Below are 19,163 nucleotides of genomic sequence, written 5' to 3' on the forward strand. Positions count from 1 at the left end.
AAACAAACAAATCACTAGAAGGCTACTGCAGCTGTTATCCACAAGGGCTGTGGAATCTCCCACTTTTCAAGACTTGGCTATCCAAACACATAGCTGACCTCACCTAGTTCTGGCAACAGTCCCATCACTGTGGAAAACAGGACTAGATGAACAGCAGACAATTTTGTTTTCCATGGTTTTTATTTAATTTGACAAGTTTTTATATGTTTCTTTGCCAAACAGCTAGTAAACCAACTAGGAAAAATACCACTTTAAAACTCAGTTTTGAAGATCACGTCATATAAAGTGAACTTGGAACAGGTGATCATGGGCTTATTCAACTCACTCTTAATGGGATAAAAACCAAAATAACAAAGAAAGAAATTCTTAAATTGAAATGAACAAAGTTAGTCAATAAAAATCAACTGGAAGTCTTTATCAAAAGTGTATTATATTCTTAAATAGAAGGTAAACTAATATAAAACTTGAAAATGAGAAATGTTTATAGAGAAGAAGCCAGATCTGACTGAATTACTAAAGCACATTTTAAAAAGATACAATCCAAAAGAAATGGAAGAAAGGAATTGTTCAAAGAAATTCATACAAGGTACAAAGCAACTGCCAAAATTCAAGATGATTCTGATCCTGAGAAGGCAGTGAACACACTAAAATGCTATGTGGTCATACAAATTGCTAAAGAAAAACAGAATATGTGATTTAACAGTAATAGAGGAGCTGAGATTAAATATAACTGAAGTATAAACCCAATACAAATGCATAAATGGCATGTGAGTAAGATAATTAAGACAGGCAAGGACAGGGTGGGTTAATGGGAAAAATGTACCAAAACAGAAGTAATTGCAACAAGCTGGAGTAAAACATAAAAAGGTTTTAAATACTCAGCATCACTGCTTGAGCCCCGTGAAGTGAAGAATAGTAGAAAAATTAATAAGCATAAGCCTGAACAACCTGTGTACTACCATTCTATATTTGAAATCACCTTTAAAAGAAACTATCTTAGAACACTTGTGCCTACCATAGTTGCTGTGTTGTATTCTTTTTCTTCTACACTATAGCTGTGCAACCATTTCATTTGAAGGAAATAGTCTTAATTAGATCAAAATAACACCAGACGAAACTGACAGAATACAATTCCCATTTTTTAAATGTCAGCAGAGCTGTACATTCTTTATGGGCCTAACTGACTTGCAAGTCAAATCTTAACATCAGGACTAGAAAAGAAAGAGGATGTTTTACTAAAGGATGACATACTTGAAACAGTTTTGGATAACGATTTACCTGGAAAAGTTTCTCACTGATTTCTCGTTCATGTAAAGGGACTTGCTTATAGTTTCGGAACTCTGCCACCTCCTCATTCCTGAGCTGCAAGAGTCGGAATCTCTTTGATCTATTAAATTCTTCATCAGAAACAAAATTAAATTCTTGCTGCAACTGCTCCAGTCTGAAGAAATCAGGAATATTGGCCTCTCCACTACTGGCAACCTAAATCAGGCAAAAAGTTATTACTCTTTTTGTACTAAGGAAAAGAAGTCTGTAAAACAATTCTTGCAGAGTCTTACATGCATATTGCAAGAATGTTCTTGTTCTATGCAGAAGCAGTCAAGATGGATCAAATTGAGAACAAAACATGTAATGTTTTAAAACAGGCTTTTGTTGAGCAAAGAATGAGAACACAGAATACACTCTGGAATACTGCAAAATGCTTTCTCCCCTACACATAAATCACTGAAGGGTAACAAAATTCTAACATAGCAGAGTGATCCAGGAAACTGTACTGAAAAGGTGATTCTTTCACATAACTTCAGCTACATAAACACCTCTCCAATTTGATGCTTAGCAAAGTCCCAGCTTCTGCAATAAACTAAAATTTGTGCAGCCTTGATTGATGAGCAAATTCCTATTTAATACATACAAGTGCAGAGGAAATACTCCAGCACTTTAAAGAAAAAAATTAAAAATTGTATATTACAGTAACATTTAGGTATGTAATTAATCAGCTTGCCTATTTTCTATTTTTCACCATTAGAAATCTACTGAATTAATGCATTAATAAATCATATTTTTAATATGCTTCTTAACATTCACACAAGTACATCCATCAGAAATTTAACTTGGAACTGGTGTTTCACAGCTCCATTACCCTATAGCTCTGAAAAAGCCACTTACCATAATCATCTGCATCAGAGCTGCATTGTTTGGGTCATTTGGATCAAGTTTTGTTTCTGCTGCCCACTTAGCCAATTTCTTCATGTCAGTTAAGCCCGATGTGCCAATGGATGCAATAGCATCAATATTTTTTAAAGCACTGAAAGACAATAGGCAGAACTAGTGTCAGATGATTCCACCTAAAACATTTAATAAGAAAAAATATATTTAAAGCAATCTTGGAAAAACAAAAACAAAACTAATAAAAACCCCTATAACCTGAAAATAAATTCCATTACACAATTCTTAAACAACAAACCTCTCACTATAGGAAATCTTGCTATCCACTCCCCTACCTGCTCATTTACACCTCTATGCCATTTTTCACTTCAGCTGAAATGAAGTAATTCCTTCTGTCAGCACAGTGTAGAACAGCTGACTGAGGGTAAATTAATTGTAAACAAAGCAAACAAACATTAACAAAACACCAGAAAAAAACCAAAAACACACACAATCAACTCTTCAAACACCTGTGATACAGAAGAAGCATCTTTAAAACCTGCATAGGTTTTGTGATTCCGCTTATAAAACATGCAGACTCAAAAGTAAAGCTATGCAGCTGAGGGAATGGTGAACTACAAAGGAAAGTGAGGCAGAAAGATGCAGGAACTGCTAAAAGGGAACTCTGATACAAGCTTTCTCACTGCAGAAAACTTCTACTCAGTTACAGCCTCATTTGAAACACTGAATTTGACTACTTTTCTACAAATAAGAAATGTTTTTGCATGCTCTCCATGCCTTAAGATGCTCAGTAATTCAAGCATTTATCATATCTACACTATCACGTTTCTAATTACTACAAAGTAATACTTTCATGATTTCTGTGAGTCCACCTAACATTCTGTGACAACCCATACTTAAGTGAACTTCCCAGATTTACAGCCCTTGTCTACGCAGTGTCTAAAATCCCATCTTTGGTCTGTCTCCTCAACAGCATTTCTAGACAGAACCTGAACCTAATTCACCTTCCTGCCAGGTCTGGAACTGCTGCCAGCACCCTGCTCTGCTTGCCACATTCAGATCCTGTAGGGCCATGTGCTGCCTGGCAATGAGTGCACTGTGCTGGCTTGTCCTTGGCTTCTCACTTGTACCCACCTACTTGTACTCACAGTAGTCAAGTGTGGGAGGTAGTCAGAAGGACATCTGTACAATGACTTGCATATCTGCATGCTCATTAGCTGTATGCCACAGAATGTGGATGGTGGCCTGGTTCTCGTTAGGTGTCCTTGCTTTCTACTTATTAAAGCATTCTTAAAAATAGAATACTTAGATAACTTACAGATCATTCTCAAGCTTGCTTAGAACCAGCCAACATACCTAGCAGTTACTGCAGTAGCAGGTAAAGCAGCAACATTAAGATTTTATCATTAGAGCATCTTGAACAAATACACACTGAATCACAGTTGAGCTGAAAAGCCAACAGGCAAAGACTAACTTCAGGCATGAAAATCTTGCATCAGACTTTCACAGCAGACAATGGAAAGTCACAGACGGTGTTCATCTCTAAAAGGTAATCCAAATAAGAGCGTTTTGCACTGAACATCCTCCTAAATTTTCCCCATTTGCTGCAGAGACAAACTACTGTAATTTTAGTCTGTCAAGTTTGAAGTCAGCCTTTGGAAATGCATCTTTATAGTTCTTATCTTATGCTATTCCAGTCTCATTGAAGCCAGCAACTTATTTATCTGCTGATCAGCCAATTACTCGAATGGCTGCAGCTCGAGTCAAAAATAGTATAAAAGTGATGCAAGTGCCATGCTCTAGCTTCTAAATAAAAAAATTTGATAGAACCCAATCAGCTGGAAAAATTACTTTCTCAGTTTAATAAGTATGGTAAAATTCTTAAGGCTTTACAGTGAAGTTACCTGAGGTCATTACAAAAGCATACTTTATGATTTTATCAGAATTATACAGAAAAAAAAAGCAACAGTAAAATGGACAAGTAAACTACCACGTCCAACATGAAGCCACAGGGCAAATCAGAGTGTTTTGAGTGGAGTAATATTAAAATACTAATTTCTGCAGCTCAACACGTTTCTGATGGGACAAAACTAATTAAAAATATTATCTTGGAATGATACAGATGTGACTAACTTCCTAACTTCTTTCTTACTTAAAATTAAATTATTAACTTCTACTGTTTCCATACTATAGTTTTTATCATTAGTGGGAAAAAAAGCATTTATAACACGTGTCCCAGAACCCACCCCAAATGCACTTTGTAGAAGAAAAAGATGCAGCTTCCAATCTTTGCAAAAAATGATTACTGGAAAGTTCCTTACCAATATAAGGCAAAATCTGGACTACAGCTATGTCTTTGAGTACCATAAAAGTGAATTTAATCAGCTTGAGTCTTGTTTAACATTGTCTATAAATAACTTACTAAAAGACTCTAGTTAGAAATGTCATTTGTTTTACCAAAACGTGTAACATAAAATATCCACAGGTGCAGAATAAAGTATTGAAACTGAAGGAAAAAAGCTATGACTATTCTTGACTATGAAAATCATCTATTCCATTAAATAGTGGTTGTAACACTTTTCCAGGAATCACTGAGAATCTGTATCACATTACCTTGGAATTCCTGTGTTTTGCTGAGATACTGGAGGAATTAGGGGGATTCCTTTTTCTCCAACTGCCCAAGAAACACTATTAGATACTTTCCCAGAAGTCATTAAAGTCATTTGATTGCTACCATCAGCTTCAAATGAAAAGGATACATCTATTGAGGGAAAATAAAGTAGTATATTCATGTATGTTTATAGTATATCACAGTGTATTTATCCATTCAAACAGTGTCTAGACAGTTTTAAAAATGCTTCCCCAAAATAAGTAGTCAAATTACTCCTTCCATACAAATGCACAGCTTACATGAAACAATGTGACTCTGTTGCAGGCTGTAGAGAAGAACTCCACTCTACAGAAAAGAAAGATTCCATTCTGCCTACAGAAAGGCTTTCCATTGCACCACAAAGAAACACTGGGTCTCGAAGGGTAAGCCAAAGCTTTTTTTCTTTTCCTTCACAGATGCATGCTATTTCACATTTCTGGTAATTCTCAGATTCAGTGCATGTATTCTTTTTATTAATGAGACAGAAATTCGCAGTCAAAAGAATTATCCATATCTGAAACCTCAGTCCTAAAGGTCTGTGGTACAAAACTGTGTATATGGTCACCACAGTTAATGACATTTAGACACAAATGTGTTGTAAAAACCTTTCTTTCACAATGCTCTTCTTGATGACTTTTTAGTGGTTGTTCTGCTCTATTTCCACCTGTATTTCATGGATTGTACCTTTGTGTGTCAGTTATCTCATAATGCAGTTCAAACATTATATAAACTAAAAGTTCTGTGTGTTACATTGGTCTTGTTCTCCTTTTTCCTACCTCTCCCTCATTTTAATTTTCCATTTTGAAATCCCAATGGTCAAATGTTTTACAGGATGTCATTATACCGAAGACTTCATCTGCATATACATTTCTACAGTCAGTTCTTCAGTGCTCTGAAGTGTCAAAACTGCTGCAGCTATGCTGATTAATACCATATGCTTGCTTTGCACTGTCAGAGGCCTGATTACTTAAGTACTAAATAAACAATTAAAAAAAAAAATACACAACTTCTATAGTTAGTAGAGCTTCTCCAATACTATAAGCCAAGTAATAAAAACACACATTGGTGTTAACTGAATTTACTCCAAAAATTATGTCAGCCTGTTACTCCACGTGGTTTCAGCAAAACAAGCAGCACTGAAGAACTGAATTGAGGAAAAGTGATGTTCCCTACCACTCCCAACTCCTTCATGGTCCAGCCTCACACGCTGATTGCTGCTGAACTCTATCTCCTCCATGGGAGCGCTGCCTGTCAGAACCGTCGTCTCAGGTACAGGGATGAAAACTTCAGCCAGCAAAGTGGTACTGCTCAGACCTGTTGTTTCATAGATCTAGAAAAACCCATGGTGACAGAAATAAATAAATGAATAAATTCTTCACAATGCTTTGATGAGAAGTTGAAAGCTGAAGGAAGCAAAAACACTGTTAATTATGGGAATGTATGGGAATCATAGAATGGTCTGGGTTGAAAAGGACCACAATGATCATCGAGTTTCAACCCCCTGCTATGTGCAGGGTCACCAACCACCAGACCAGGCTGCCCAGAGCCACATCCAGCCTGGCCTTGAATGCCTCCAGGGATGGGGCATCCACAACATCCTTGGGCAGCCTGTTCCAGTGTGTCACCACCGTCTGTGTGAAAAACTTCCTCCTAATATCTAAAAACCTAAACCTAAAATCTAAAACCTAAACCTCCCGTCTCAGTTTAAAACCATTCCCCCTTGTCCTATCACTATCCACCCTCGTAAACAGCCGTTCCCCCTCCTGTTTACATGCTCCCTTCGAGTACTGGAAGGCCACAATGAGGTCTCTCCAGAGCCTTCTCTTCTCCAAGCTAAACAAGCTCAGTTCCCTCAAAGTTTTTTCATAGGAGAGTTGTTCCAGCCCACAGATGATTTTAGTGGCCCTCCTCTGGAGCTCCAAGAGCTCCATGTCCCTCCTGTACTGGGGGCTCCAGGCCTGGATGCAGTACTCCAGATGGGGCCTCACAATCACCTCCCTCTCTCTGCTGGCCACCCCTTTTTTAATGCAGCTCAGAACAGAGTTGGCATTCTGGGCTGCAAGCACAAACTGGTGGCTGATGTATGGCAAACTATGGGCTTTAAAGAGCATCATTGTACAACATGCATCTGCTTGGTATGAGGGATTCTGGCATCATGGATTCTGTCTCACGACAGACCAAGTAAGGCACACAGTTCAGTTCTGACAGTACAGCAGGCTGCCTTGCTCTTTCCTGGCCAGTTTCAGACACAGAGGGCTTAAGAGTGATTTCTCAGTCCCTGTTTAAATGTCTTTAAATCAAAGTAGATGGTATTTCTCATGCCTCTTGTGCTGTGTGTTACGCAAATTGACAGGTGATGGCTTATACGCCCTCCTCTGCGCTGCCAGTAATAAGTCACCTGACAAAAAAGAAAGCAATCAACTGACTAATTCATTAATTCATACTTCTTACAAGAGGTAGAATTTTTTTGGTTGTGCTTTTTGTTGTTTGTTTGGGTTGTTTTATCTTTTTTTTTCTTTGGACTTCACTGCACTTAATTTGGTCAACAGAGTAATAACGGAAGTTACTTGTACTGAGTTTTTTTTTTTTTTTCTTTCCCAACAAACATTATTGTGTTTTTATGATGTGGATAAGAGTGTACTAAGAAGAATATTTTGGAAAGTTTACCTGCAATAAAAATCAGGTTTTCTAAAAGAGGCTGCTTTGCTAACATATTTAGTCATGCCCCAATTACTAGCTTCCCCCATGCAGCTCACAGTCATGTCACAGGCATGTATACACATAGTAACAGATATGTATTACATATATTACTTTGAGAACAAATCTTTGTTGGTCACAACAGCCAGATCAAAAGTTTAAAAGAAATATAATAATAATAATAATAATAATAATAATAATAATAAAATCTTAGTGCAAGTATCAGAAACATAGCAGCAAAGCTGAAAATTTTGCTACTAGAAAAGCAAAGAAAGGCAATAAAAGATGGATAATTTAGAAAGGATCCTTCTCTCCAACACTGCTGTAGAGCAAAACACAAGCATTACAGAAGGAATTGCACTTCATATTATCTTTTCAAAATACACTATTATAAATCATTACCAACCTGTAGCTTCAAACTCTCTGGCCAGTTGAATATTTGTAAGTTGAAAATCTGTCCAAAGTGAACTCTGAAATCTGAACTTAGTGGTCGAGTAACAGTCCTTGACACTTCTTTGGAGTTGAAAAAGACTTTTATAAATGCTGAGCGTTTGTTTACATCTTCTCGTCGTAAAACCTCTGCCCTGTAAATGTGTCAAACGAGTGGTGAGAACAGTTTCAATAACATTTATACTTTATTTTTAATGAGAATCTGATGCCTCAATGGGAAACGGAAGCCAATTGCATGAAAATGGAATTCTTCTAAAAACGTCACTAAGTTAAGATCTGTAATTCAGGACTTACTTTATGTTCTCATGAATTATTTAAAGCTTATTTAAAAACAAACAGGTGGAATATTAGATCCACCATCTCTACCTTCATATAATAGGAGATATTTAAGGAAACAGTTTCCTTGTTTCCTTCCACCAGGGCACAGGATACGCTATCACAGCGCATTAAGATTCTTAAGATTTCAGTCACTAAGAACAGAACAGCCAAGCCCTAATCCCTGATGAGGCAAATTACTGAGTTACGATGAAAAGAAACAGCTTTTAAATGACTTCAATTTGTCAGATGTACGGAGTGTGTAAATGCAAAAAGTAATACAAAAGTGTACTTATTTTATCCACAGTGGAATCTTTAGGTAATGACATCTTTCTCTTCTTTGCTGGCTGCAGCACCTGGTTAAAGGACTAGCTATGGTGAGAGTGGTTGTGCCCTAAGCAACCTACACTCTCATCTACAAGCACCATCACAACACCACAACCGATTTCTTTATGTACACTGTCCTACAAAGGTGCTCAAGAAACATCAGAAGGTTCAAAGTGAATGTGTAGTTATGCATTCTCCAAGCCAGTATGTATAAGTTTACATGTGACTTGAAAAATAATTAAGTTACATCAGCTTCAGAAGCAGAAGTTGAAGGTTTTAATCATTAAGCTAAACAGAATGGCAAGCACACATTTTGGAAGTTGTAGAGGTAAGAATCAAATAAATAACAGTGGGTGATCACTGTAAGAAGTGTATTACAACATTTATCTTACCGAGGACACTGCTCACTTGGAGTTATGCTTCCTGACAAGACTAGTTCAGGAATTAAAGCAGGCTCTCCAGGTTTCCTTCTGAAGTTGTTAGCTTTTTCTCTAACCTGCTGCTCTATTTCCAGGCTATCGACCATTTTAGGTGGGATGGGTTTCATTGGTTCTTCACCAAGATCATAATCTTCTACTGATTCTTCTTCTTGAAGGTCTTTCCTCTTCTTTTTCTTTTTGGACTTCTGCATATAGAAATAATGATGTTCTACCTGTACTATTTTGGTCAGTATAGCTTTTTTCCTCTTGCTCTCTTGGTTCACAGCATGTGCTGAACAGGAAATAATGGTGTAATTTTCTAGATCTCTGTACAGAAAGAAGACTTCTTGTATTCTGTAGTACTGTTTCAGATTTGGAATTCAGCAATGCATTCCATTGATAGGCTTCAAGAACATGATGTGCTTCAAACAAAAACATTTGCTTAACGTTTAACACACAAAGCAACTGTTTCTTGTATGTTTTGGTTAGCAGCAGATATCTCTTTTAAAGTTACCATGTGTGCTCTCTTGGGAGTGAAGAAAGGTTACTCAAATAGCAGCTACAGTTCTTTGAGATGCATTGTCTGCATAGATGGACAAAGTGAACACACATGCAGTAATAACTTCTTAGCTTAGCAGCTGCCTATTCTGACATTGACTTTTCTCTGTACTACAAGGATAAGCTTTGAACATACTTAGTAATAATCTAATTTTTGTGAAGCAATGATATCAACAATGATTTAAACAAACCTGTGCCTTCTTCCAGGACTTCCACTCTTGTAATTCACTTTTATACTCCTCCATTTTCTTTTCATATTCTTCCATGTATTCTTCTTGTAATTCACTTATCTCAGCCTGAATTTCTGCTTCATATGCTTTCTCATCTGATCTGTGATCAACTTCTTCCCTTTAAAACAGTTGTATAAACATGATGTATAAATTAATGTAAACACTGCATTAAAGATTATCATATATAGCATAAGTCCACTTCTCCATGAATTAATTCTATTGTATCAAAAGCACGGTATGTTAAAAAAAATACTAGCACAGTCTACAAGAGTTGACAGCAGATAGCTACCATCCAAAATGAATTTAATTACTTTTTCTTCACTTGTTAGACTTTGTTACAGTCATTACATTCTTCCCTACTCCAAGTCTGGCAAGCCCAACCAGCAACAGACACTACTCAAATCCTTACTTTTGCACCCTTCACATCCCAAAACGGCTCATCTCACTGAAAGCTCACTGCTGGCAAATGAAATACAAAGAATGTTATCAAAACATACTTCCTCAAACAAAGCTTCATGGGTGTGTTAGTGAACTTCTGAAATTCACGGAGGGACTTCATTTCTTTCCAAACTTTTATAATACTTTTAAGCAACATTCTATCTTTTTCTTGCTCAGCATCACGAAGCCTTCTGGTTTGCCTAGAAATATATAAACATATGTACAAAATCAGACTTATATAAGTCAGTGGAACAATACAGTGAAAAGCTTAGATACCAAAAGCCAATTGATGTGGTTTTCAATATGATTGATGGCTGCAGTAGTTTAAATCCAAGGCGCATAAAAACCAGATGAACTTAAAGATGACAGGATTTGGTTTCCTTCACTATCAATACTCTAGGCTCTAGTCTCATGAACTTTGGACAAGCTGACTTCAATTACAGTTCATTCTCTAGAGGCTTCTAAGTCTTCTGAAATGCTTATTACAGCTGTACATCATTAAAAACATTTTAAAGTCAATGCCTGTAAACAACAGCCCAGGAAACCAATGCTGCTGCTATGAAGTAATGCGTATTAGAATCATACATTACAAAATATGTTTTATACTCAACATGCTTCTAGTTCCACTAAAAAACACTCGTAAAGATGAAGTAATGTAGTAATGTATGAAGTAACCTAAGTAGCCCTACAAGACTCTTTACACAAACAAAAATTAACAGGGCTCTTTTGCCTCAGACTTGGTATTTCACATTTCTACCCTCCAAAATGTTTGTAGAACAGATATTCATTTGCACCTTTAATGATGAACACACTCCGATGTCAAGAACAATAACAGACTTTTTCCAGTACTACCCTGATAGCTAAACATGCCCAGTGCCAGTCATGTGGGGTAAAAGAAAGAAAATAAGATGTCAACTAAAACATTACTTATAGTACTTGGAGAGCATGGAAGAAAGGGAGCCTGAGTTACAGCTCAGAGAAGTAACACGTAATACGTTATTTAAAAGCACAAGCAGAGATAGCAAAAACAATAAACAGAAGTTAAAATACAGACTTTTTGGAAAATAAGATGAGCAACTGCTCCATTTCACTAGCTAGCAGTTATTACTTATCCACGTAGCTTGAAATCCCTTTCTTTTCTGTTCTACAAGATGAAGTCAGAAGACAAGAAGACGCTTAAAGACAGCAGGAACACAGCGGTCAGTAATTATGCCTATGTAATTTATTCTACGTGGAAGCAGGACCTTTCAGTAGAGAATCCCCTCTTCTGAAATACATCAGCCAGAAGAGCAGGAAACCTTCAATCTGAAGCATATAATGATTTCCTCTTCAGCAAATGGAAATAGAAGGGCTGAAATTGCTCATTTGCAAAGCTTTTCTGCACTTAGATGACACTCCTTGCTCAAATCAACAGAAAACGACAGCTCTGATGTTTAGACAGTGAAGAGAACACAGCAATTACGTTATTAGAGGGTGGAGGAAGTATTATAAAGATTATTTTCCATGCTACACTCTCTTCACATCTGCAGTTTTTCACGAGCACTCCACACTGATCTTCAGGGAAATGAAATCTTAAAACCGAGACAAAGCAGACCAGATGCTTTTACCCACATATGTGGTCCCAGTTAGGTGAAAAAGCAGGACAGTAACAATCCTGAGCCTATCTGAGCCTCACGTGTAACAGCTTCCAACAGAGCTGCTGCCAAGAAGAATTACAGATACAAAAGCCCAAGAGTAGCCCCAGCCAAGCTCATCTCACATTACTTCCACAACACTGATCTCACTGATCTCAGTCAAATTTCTCCTGATTGATAACAGTGTGACACTAAGCTAAAGCAAGCACACAAGACCTAGAGAAGTCTTAAGATATGCAGAAGGAATTCTCTAATTGGAATTAACAACCAAGCAAGGCTCAGGGATAGTGCCAGAATACAAGAGCCACCCTTTCATAGTGAACCCTCTTATTTCTCATCTGCTTTCCCTGGTGAGAGCTCCTGTCTCTAAGGTATTGCATGGTAACTGCATACCTTTTGCTCCTATCAGATGTGTTGAAATACTAATAATTTTTTTTTTTCTGATGGAAGACTTTGTCCTTCAGTATGAACAATATAGTATAAATATACTCCAGTATGTCCTGCACAGATAACAATATATGGCAAGTCAGCATGCATAAAGGATGAAAATATGAAGAAGCAACTACCAAACTAAGAGTACTGTGGATGTGTAAGTATAAGCTGGTGAAGGTTCCAAGACTCGTAGCAGGATTGTGATTCAAAAAAGAATGTGGATTTTAATTCAAATTATATTATAAACTTTACTTATGTGATCCACTATAACATTTTAGACTTGATTTTTTTTTAATTTTTTTTTTAAATTGTTATTGCCCAGTTTCACACTTTTGATAAATTTTCAGATTCCAAAAGTAATGCCCCCTAATTTACTGTGTTGGCCCATGGTGTCAGAGGTGGATGTGGGGTGGTATGGCAGCAGAAGTTGACCCTTCCCACCAATGCTCCATGTTGTTGCTGTGAGACAGATGGCAGCAGAGGGGCAGTTTAACAAAAGGGCAGCTGACATGGAAGTGCAGATGAAGCAAAGGCTCTCAGAACTCAGTTCCTCCATGGACAAACAAACCTGTCGACACTCACTGACACGTGCTGAACGTTTATGGAGACCAAACAGTGGACGTGAGCACAGTGTGGCAGTGGGTGGTGTGTTTCAGCAGTGGTGACAGCAACATGAAAGACAAGCTGCATTCCAGATAGCCACGCACAGCTGTCACACCTCTTCACAAGATGAAGAGCACCTTGATCAGCTCATCCATACAAATTGGCTATGTTGAAAAGTAGTATTTTGTAGCTGAGAATTTTCTCTCTGAGTGCTATTGTGTTCTTTATATGTTTTAGGTTCCAAGGAAATAAATAGGAAGCATTACTTCCAGAGCAACCTACGTACTAGTAAAAAGGCTGTTCAGCTTAGATTTCCAAAATAATTTAGTTTTTATCATGCTGCTTATACTTACGGCTCACTAGCTACCAAAATAAATACTAACTTTCATTACCAAGCCAAAAACTGGAAGATACTTTTGCTATCCAGTTGCTGTCCAAGAACAATAACTGTAATATCATAAAAGAAAACTCTACCATTTTATATTAACCCACTGGCAAAAAAAATAAAAGTGACCAACACACCTAAAAATGTACAGTGAATCAAGAGAACAGTTTTGATGCCAAGTGCCTCGTGTAATGAGAACAAGGGAGCTGGAAAAAAACCAAGCTTTTTTGTCTGTTCAAACATCTGCTCATCACTTGCAGTATTGTGTCAGCTTCCATGCGTCAGCTGACCTTATTTTAACTGAACTTTAATTGTGCAAAGAATATCAGTAATTTCTAAGTAACCAATAAGAGGTAATCAAGTTAGACTACTTTTGAATATAAGATTTCTACCCACGCTGTATTTTCTTCATGTTTTTTCACTCAGCTTATTGGTAAAATTTCTTATGCCTTCAAAATTCTTCTAGAACCATTTCCAAGACTGTAAAAGTTCAGTATAAATTATATTCTGATCCATCACAGAACAGAAAGGAATACAGTTTTTAAAAGCATTGAGTTAACAAATCCATACCTACCTGATTTCAATTTTGTATTCAGGTATGCTCTGTTGTGCTGTAGGACCAGAAGCACCAGCACTGTCAGCACTACACTGCACAGCATTCCTCAAAGCACGTAGCTTAAATGAACAAGGAAAAGGATTAACAGATAGTGTGACATTTATGAGGCATACAGTACAATACACCTCTGAATTGTCTTGCTTCTTTAATTAGAAGATTATGGTTTTGCCACGTCTGTGATTTTTTAAGGTGAAATTCTAATTTGGATCCCTAGACACAAGGGACATCTGACTTGGACCACTGTGTCAGACCTAGACAAGGGGGCAAGACAGATGCTGAGAGCTCAGCAAAGAGAAGAAAAAAATAAATAAAAGATGAGCCCAGAAAAAAACAACAAACAACCCACAACAAAACAAAGAGCTCTTTGGGATAAAAATGTACACTAGAGGTAAGCCCAGGAAGTGAAGAAACAAGAAAAATGAGAGGACATGATGAGTGAGTTACAGAAGCTGGGCAACAGCACAAAAAAATTTAAGTGTAACATACTGCATTTTACAACTGAAAGACCAGAAGGTTTGAAGATGAGACAGGCCTGGGAACAACAGCACGGGTTCAAATACACTTCTGAAACCATGTTTTGATTACAAGGGGCCGCACCTTCAATTACCATTAGAAGATATGCATCACAGAATTACAGGGGGTGGAAGGGATCTCTGTAGATCATCAAGTCCAACCCCTCTGCTAAAGCACAGTAGATTACCCAGGAAGGGGTCCAGGCATATCCTGAATATCTCCAGAGAAGGAGACTCCACACTCTCTCTAGACAGCCTGTTCAAATGTTCTGTCATCTTTGCAGTAAACAATTTATTCCTCATATCTCTGTGTTCCAGTTACTGCTTGTTACCCCTGTCACTGCTGAACACTAAAAAGAGCCTGGCCCCATCCATTTGTCTTCCACACTTTTGATATTTATAAACAGTGATGAGATCTCCTCATGAAGTAAGTAAATACAAGATGCATTCTCCTAAAGCAGCTGTCCAAAAATTATACACGGTTGTGAAGACAAAAGAACACAGAAAACTGACTACAGGAGATAAATATAAGAAAGAGTGGTGTGATAGGAAATAAAATGATAGTTATCACATTGCTGTAGTTTCTCTGAGCGTTGATAATACTGAATGTAAAACCAGAATGGCTAGCAGATCTGCTGGAAACGAAAGTAAATACAACCAGAGTAGGAGCAATGAAATTACAATCAAGGAACAGTCTGTTTGAACAAACTGAATAAACCAGAGAGATCGTACAAATAAGGACAAGTGAGCATATCACTGAAAATGTACACTGGCATACATACTACAAATGAATATTGACATACATTGACATGCATACTACAAATGAATCCCATTGGCATTTGAAGAAAAAGATTTCAAAACAGATTTTGAAGCAAAGAGTAACCGATTCTAAAATGAGGACCAAAAGGACCTAATGTCTATCCTAAACCTCCCCTGTCTCAGTTTAGAACCATTCCCCCTTGTCCTATCACTATCCACCCATTGAAACAGTCATTCCCCCTCCTGTTTATACACTCCCTTCAAGTACTAGAAGGCCACAACGAGGTCTCCAAAAAATACCTTGTCCGTGAGAAGTTCAGTAAGATTCTTCTGTTTTCTGGCTAAATACTGATCATATAGCTGAGCCAGTTTAGCTGCTAACACATGTTCACGGCTAAAACAGGGATGATGTGTGAATATTAGTCCAGAAATATCAATATCCAACTGAAAGGGCCCCTGAAAATCTCCAGGTCCAACGAGATACTGATTGGCAGCTGTTGTTTTTATTGCCTGAAAGTAAGTAAATAAATAAATGGATTTACAAGTCCCAAGACTTAAACTGTAAAATAGTTCAGGCTCCCAATAATAACAAATTAAAAACACCTACCTTTCTATAGATTGTTTCAAGTTCTGGTGCAATGCCTTCTTCCAATGAGAAGACTGGAGGCCTAGTGGAAGACTGTCTAATTGGATTAGGCAATGCTAAGATTCTGCCATCATCACCAAACCACTCTTTCCCCTACAAGCGAAGATAAAATATATTGTTTCTTCCATATCTAAATGACTTGTAAAAAACAACTATGAAAGAAAAGGTGACTATGAACTGTTTCTGACTAAAGATAAGCTTTAGAACCAGATTACCACGATCTTCTACTTACTGATGGCTTATACAATAGCAAAATCAAATACTGATAAATAAGAAGTCTGAAGACAGGTAAGAATACAATGATGACTTACTTGCTCCTGTCTTAGAATTCTGTTTTCTAAAATATTTTGATTAGATGGTGATACAAAGGGTCTTTCTTCTGCATAAAGACCCTCATCCTCAATGTACCTAGGCTGCACGTTTTCAGGCATCTTCTGAGAAGTAGGCACTAATAAGAAATTATACATAAAAGCATGTAAAATATCTTAAAATTGCCATTCTAGTTTGCTTATTCTGTAACAGCTTATGCTGTGCATTCTTTAAATAAATGGTACTCCATATTAAGCATGCTGCCAGCTGTATATTTCTAAGTTAAATTTAAAAAAAAGTATATAACAGAAATAGGTCATTTTCTTTATCAGGACAGATCCACAGGTTAATTCTATCATAAAAGTACCACAGATCCTCCAAACAGGTAATTAAACATTTGCTTTAAATATTCTTTCAATAAATCAGTGGAGTTTCGTTTTAATAGTTTCTTTTCTACCCCTGTAAAACCTTTCTAGCAGTAACAATTGATTACACAAACATTTTGAAGCCACTCTCAGATAAAGTAAAGCCTTAACTACTATTGCTAGTTTGGTTCAGTCTACTCTTGTACAAAACCCAGAACATGCATAAAAACTCATGTTAACCAGTAACAGCAGGCAGGATTCTTTAAACACCATTTGCAGCACAACTTCACTGGTATGTATGTATGGGCTTAGTACTTTTTTAAAGAGCACTCTCTGCCTGCATCCAAGAAGTGAGTAATTATACCAACAAATACAGTAAGTACAGCAATCCCCTACATCAGAACCCAGCAGAACACACTGGAAGCAGTCAGAACTCAGATGCCAGACATGAAAAAGGAGAGGAACCAAATGTCAAAATTTTGGTATTTCGTTCCAAGTTGTCCTGGTATCATTTTAGTTATCTATCATTACAAAACTCATTTCTGTTTCGTTCACTTCAAACATTAAATAGCAAGTGATACATCACAGAAATCCTAACGTTACATACATAGAATCACAGAATCATTAAACGACTTTTGGCAAGCTTGTCATATGGAAAAAATTACAGATGTGTTCAAGTAAATACCATATATTATGCAGCACATGAATCACTTTTAGTACCATACACTGTAACCTGCTGTATATGCTAAATAACATAATAGCTAAAGCCCAGTGAAAAAGGGGCCAGCCACCTTCCACTTACCACAAAAGGCACTATGTTATACTCCAGAACAACCAATGTGCCAGCAAAGCACGTAGCGATCTGTGAAGGTTTGCATATCACTGTTAGCCCATTTGGTCAGATCTTTTCAGACAGAGACTTACCTGGATGATCAGTGTCAAACACAGCCCTTAAATCTCTCCCTGCTGCCAGTCAGATACACAGTTTTTCAGTAGATCAAAGAGTGCAATGCTATGCAAAGTCCAGGAAGAAAATTGAATGCACCATCTTCATACCTGTTTGCATGCTGGGAACGAACAAAAATTCTTTTTCTTTTTGCAGCTGTTCAGAGTATCTTTCACAATCAGCAGGCTTCATTACTAGAAAATCTTCATCTGTCTGTCCCATAATGAACAGATCAGTATCTTTAACTAGGAGTGCATCTTCATCCTACATTCAGGTGCAAACATTACCATTAGCTCACCTATTTCTTAAAGTAGAGAATTTTACAAAGTATACTTTCAGAACGTTTAAGGAAACAAAAGCTGCCGTTTTGTATCAGATAATTAAAATTAATTCAAGTCTGATTAAAATTATGAACATTTATTCTATAGCTCACACCATTTCATCCTCCTCTTGTTCTTCCTCATTGGTTTCTACATATTCTTCAGCCTCTTCTTCATTTAATTCACTCCTTTTCCGTGCTCCCGCCTTTATACCCTCTGGTTCAGGGTCAAAACTTAAGGTAAAGAAATTATATGCTTCTTCAGCAGAAGGATAATCATTCTGGGCCTGTGAAAAGAAAAAAAAAGTCATATAAAAATGTTTTTAAAGAAACTTAAGGCAAGCAAAACTATCTTTCCATTAATATTAGCAGCAATGGCAAGTATAAACACTTATTACTGGAGAGCTATTTGCTCTGGAAGAGACCCCACACAAATGCTCTAAATGATTGAAACATTTTTAAATGATACACTATCAATGAGAGAAACAACGTTTTAAATTCTGGCTATAATACAGACATCATTATACAATGATGGATAATAAAAATGCAGATGAATCACTTAAGGATAAATTTATAATTGTATTTTGCCTGTGCAAGATTGGAGCAGCTTTGAGCGTTAGGATGAAAGCTCCAATAGAAGAATTAACATGAACATTTTTTGACTATGAACATTTCTGTTCCTTTAACTAAGAGTTGGTGCATTCAATTGAGAGGATTTTAAAAGAAGGAGCATTTTCATCCAAGTTCCACAAACTGTGTACAGATGGATATACTTCATTTTATGAAATTAAATAACCCCGTGTCATACTTATGTTTGGTTTCCATCTCATACTCCAATTGTAGGCATATACTGTTGGAGAATTTTTAAATTTCACAAACTTCTTTTCTCTGCTCAAGGCCAAGTTCTGCTTGCTTACTCAAAGAGAATCACAAAGCCATATAACGCTTAAATAAAATGAATGTCAGTTATTGAAATGAAAGAATTGGTACTTACCTGTGACTTCTGCTTGAGTTCTTTCACAGAATCAGAAAACTTCATTTTTGATGACAAGAGAGATTCATCCCTTTGCATCTCTCCAAGTTTATCACCAGCCTGAACCAAAAAATAAATAAGTTTTAACACAATGGTTCATCAAAAAAGCAAGAAAATAAACTACAGCTGAATACTGATTTGATTAGATGTTACCCCCTGAGGGAGAGTAACAAGAAATCTGCCCATCCCGGGGACTGGAGAAAGGAAAGGCTGACAGAGCACAATCCTGGAAGCTGAGGCAATGGTGCTGTTGCCCAACAACACTGCCCACAGAGAGAATCAATGAGCCAAAGACCAGCTACATCTACTGTCTCTGTTGCAATAAGGAATAATGTATTTGCACTCAATTAAAAA

General features: G+C 37.1%; 1 protein-coding gene across 2 annotated transcripts in view; it reads right to left on the reverse strand.

The window, feature by feature from the left end:
- Positions 1–19,163, reverse strand: part of CC2D2A (coiled-coil and C2 domain containing 2A) — a 40,306-nt gene that overhangs the window by 18,861 nt on the left and 2,282 nt on the right. For both annotated transcript variants that reach the window (XM_010710380.3, XM_031553187.1), the window contains exons 3-17: positions 18,771–18,869; positions 17,893–18,063; positions 17,568–17,721; positions 16,149–16,285; positions 15,799–15,930; positions 15,492–15,701; positions 13,879–13,979; positions 10,310–10,450; positions 9,774–9,930; positions 8,998–9,230; positions 7,920–8,097; positions 5,990–6,146; positions 4,780–4,927; positions 2,167–2,305; positions 1,279–1,482 (exon numbers count right to left, since the gene is read on the reverse strand). In XM_010710380.3, the coding sequence (XP_010708682.1) occupies positions 1,279–1,482; positions 2,167–2,305; positions 4,780–4,927; positions 5,990–6,146; positions 7,920–8,097; positions 8,998–9,230; positions 9,774–9,930; positions 10,310–10,450; positions 13,879–13,979; positions 15,492–15,701; positions 15,799–15,930; positions 16,149–16,285; positions 17,568–17,721; positions 17,893–18,063; positions 18,771–18,869 (2,361 nt within the window). The remainder of the gene's footprint in view (positions 1–1,278; positions 1,483–2,166; positions 2,306–4,779; positions 4,928–5,989; positions 6,147–7,919; positions 8,098–8,997; positions 9,231–9,773; positions 9,931–10,309; positions 10,451–13,878; positions 13,980–15,491; positions 15,702–15,798; positions 15,931–16,148; positions 16,286–17,567; positions 17,722–17,892; positions 18,064–18,770; positions 18,870–19,163) is intronic.

Source organism: Meleagris gallopavo, chromosome 4, assembly GCF_000146605.3.
Source record: "Meleagris gallopavo isolate NT-WF06-2002-E0010 breed Aviagen turkey brand Nicholas breeding stock chromosome 4, Turkey_5.1, whole genome shotgun sequence".
NCBI lineage: Eukaryota > Metazoa > Chordata > Aves > Galliformes > Phasianidae > Meleagris > Meleagris gallopavo.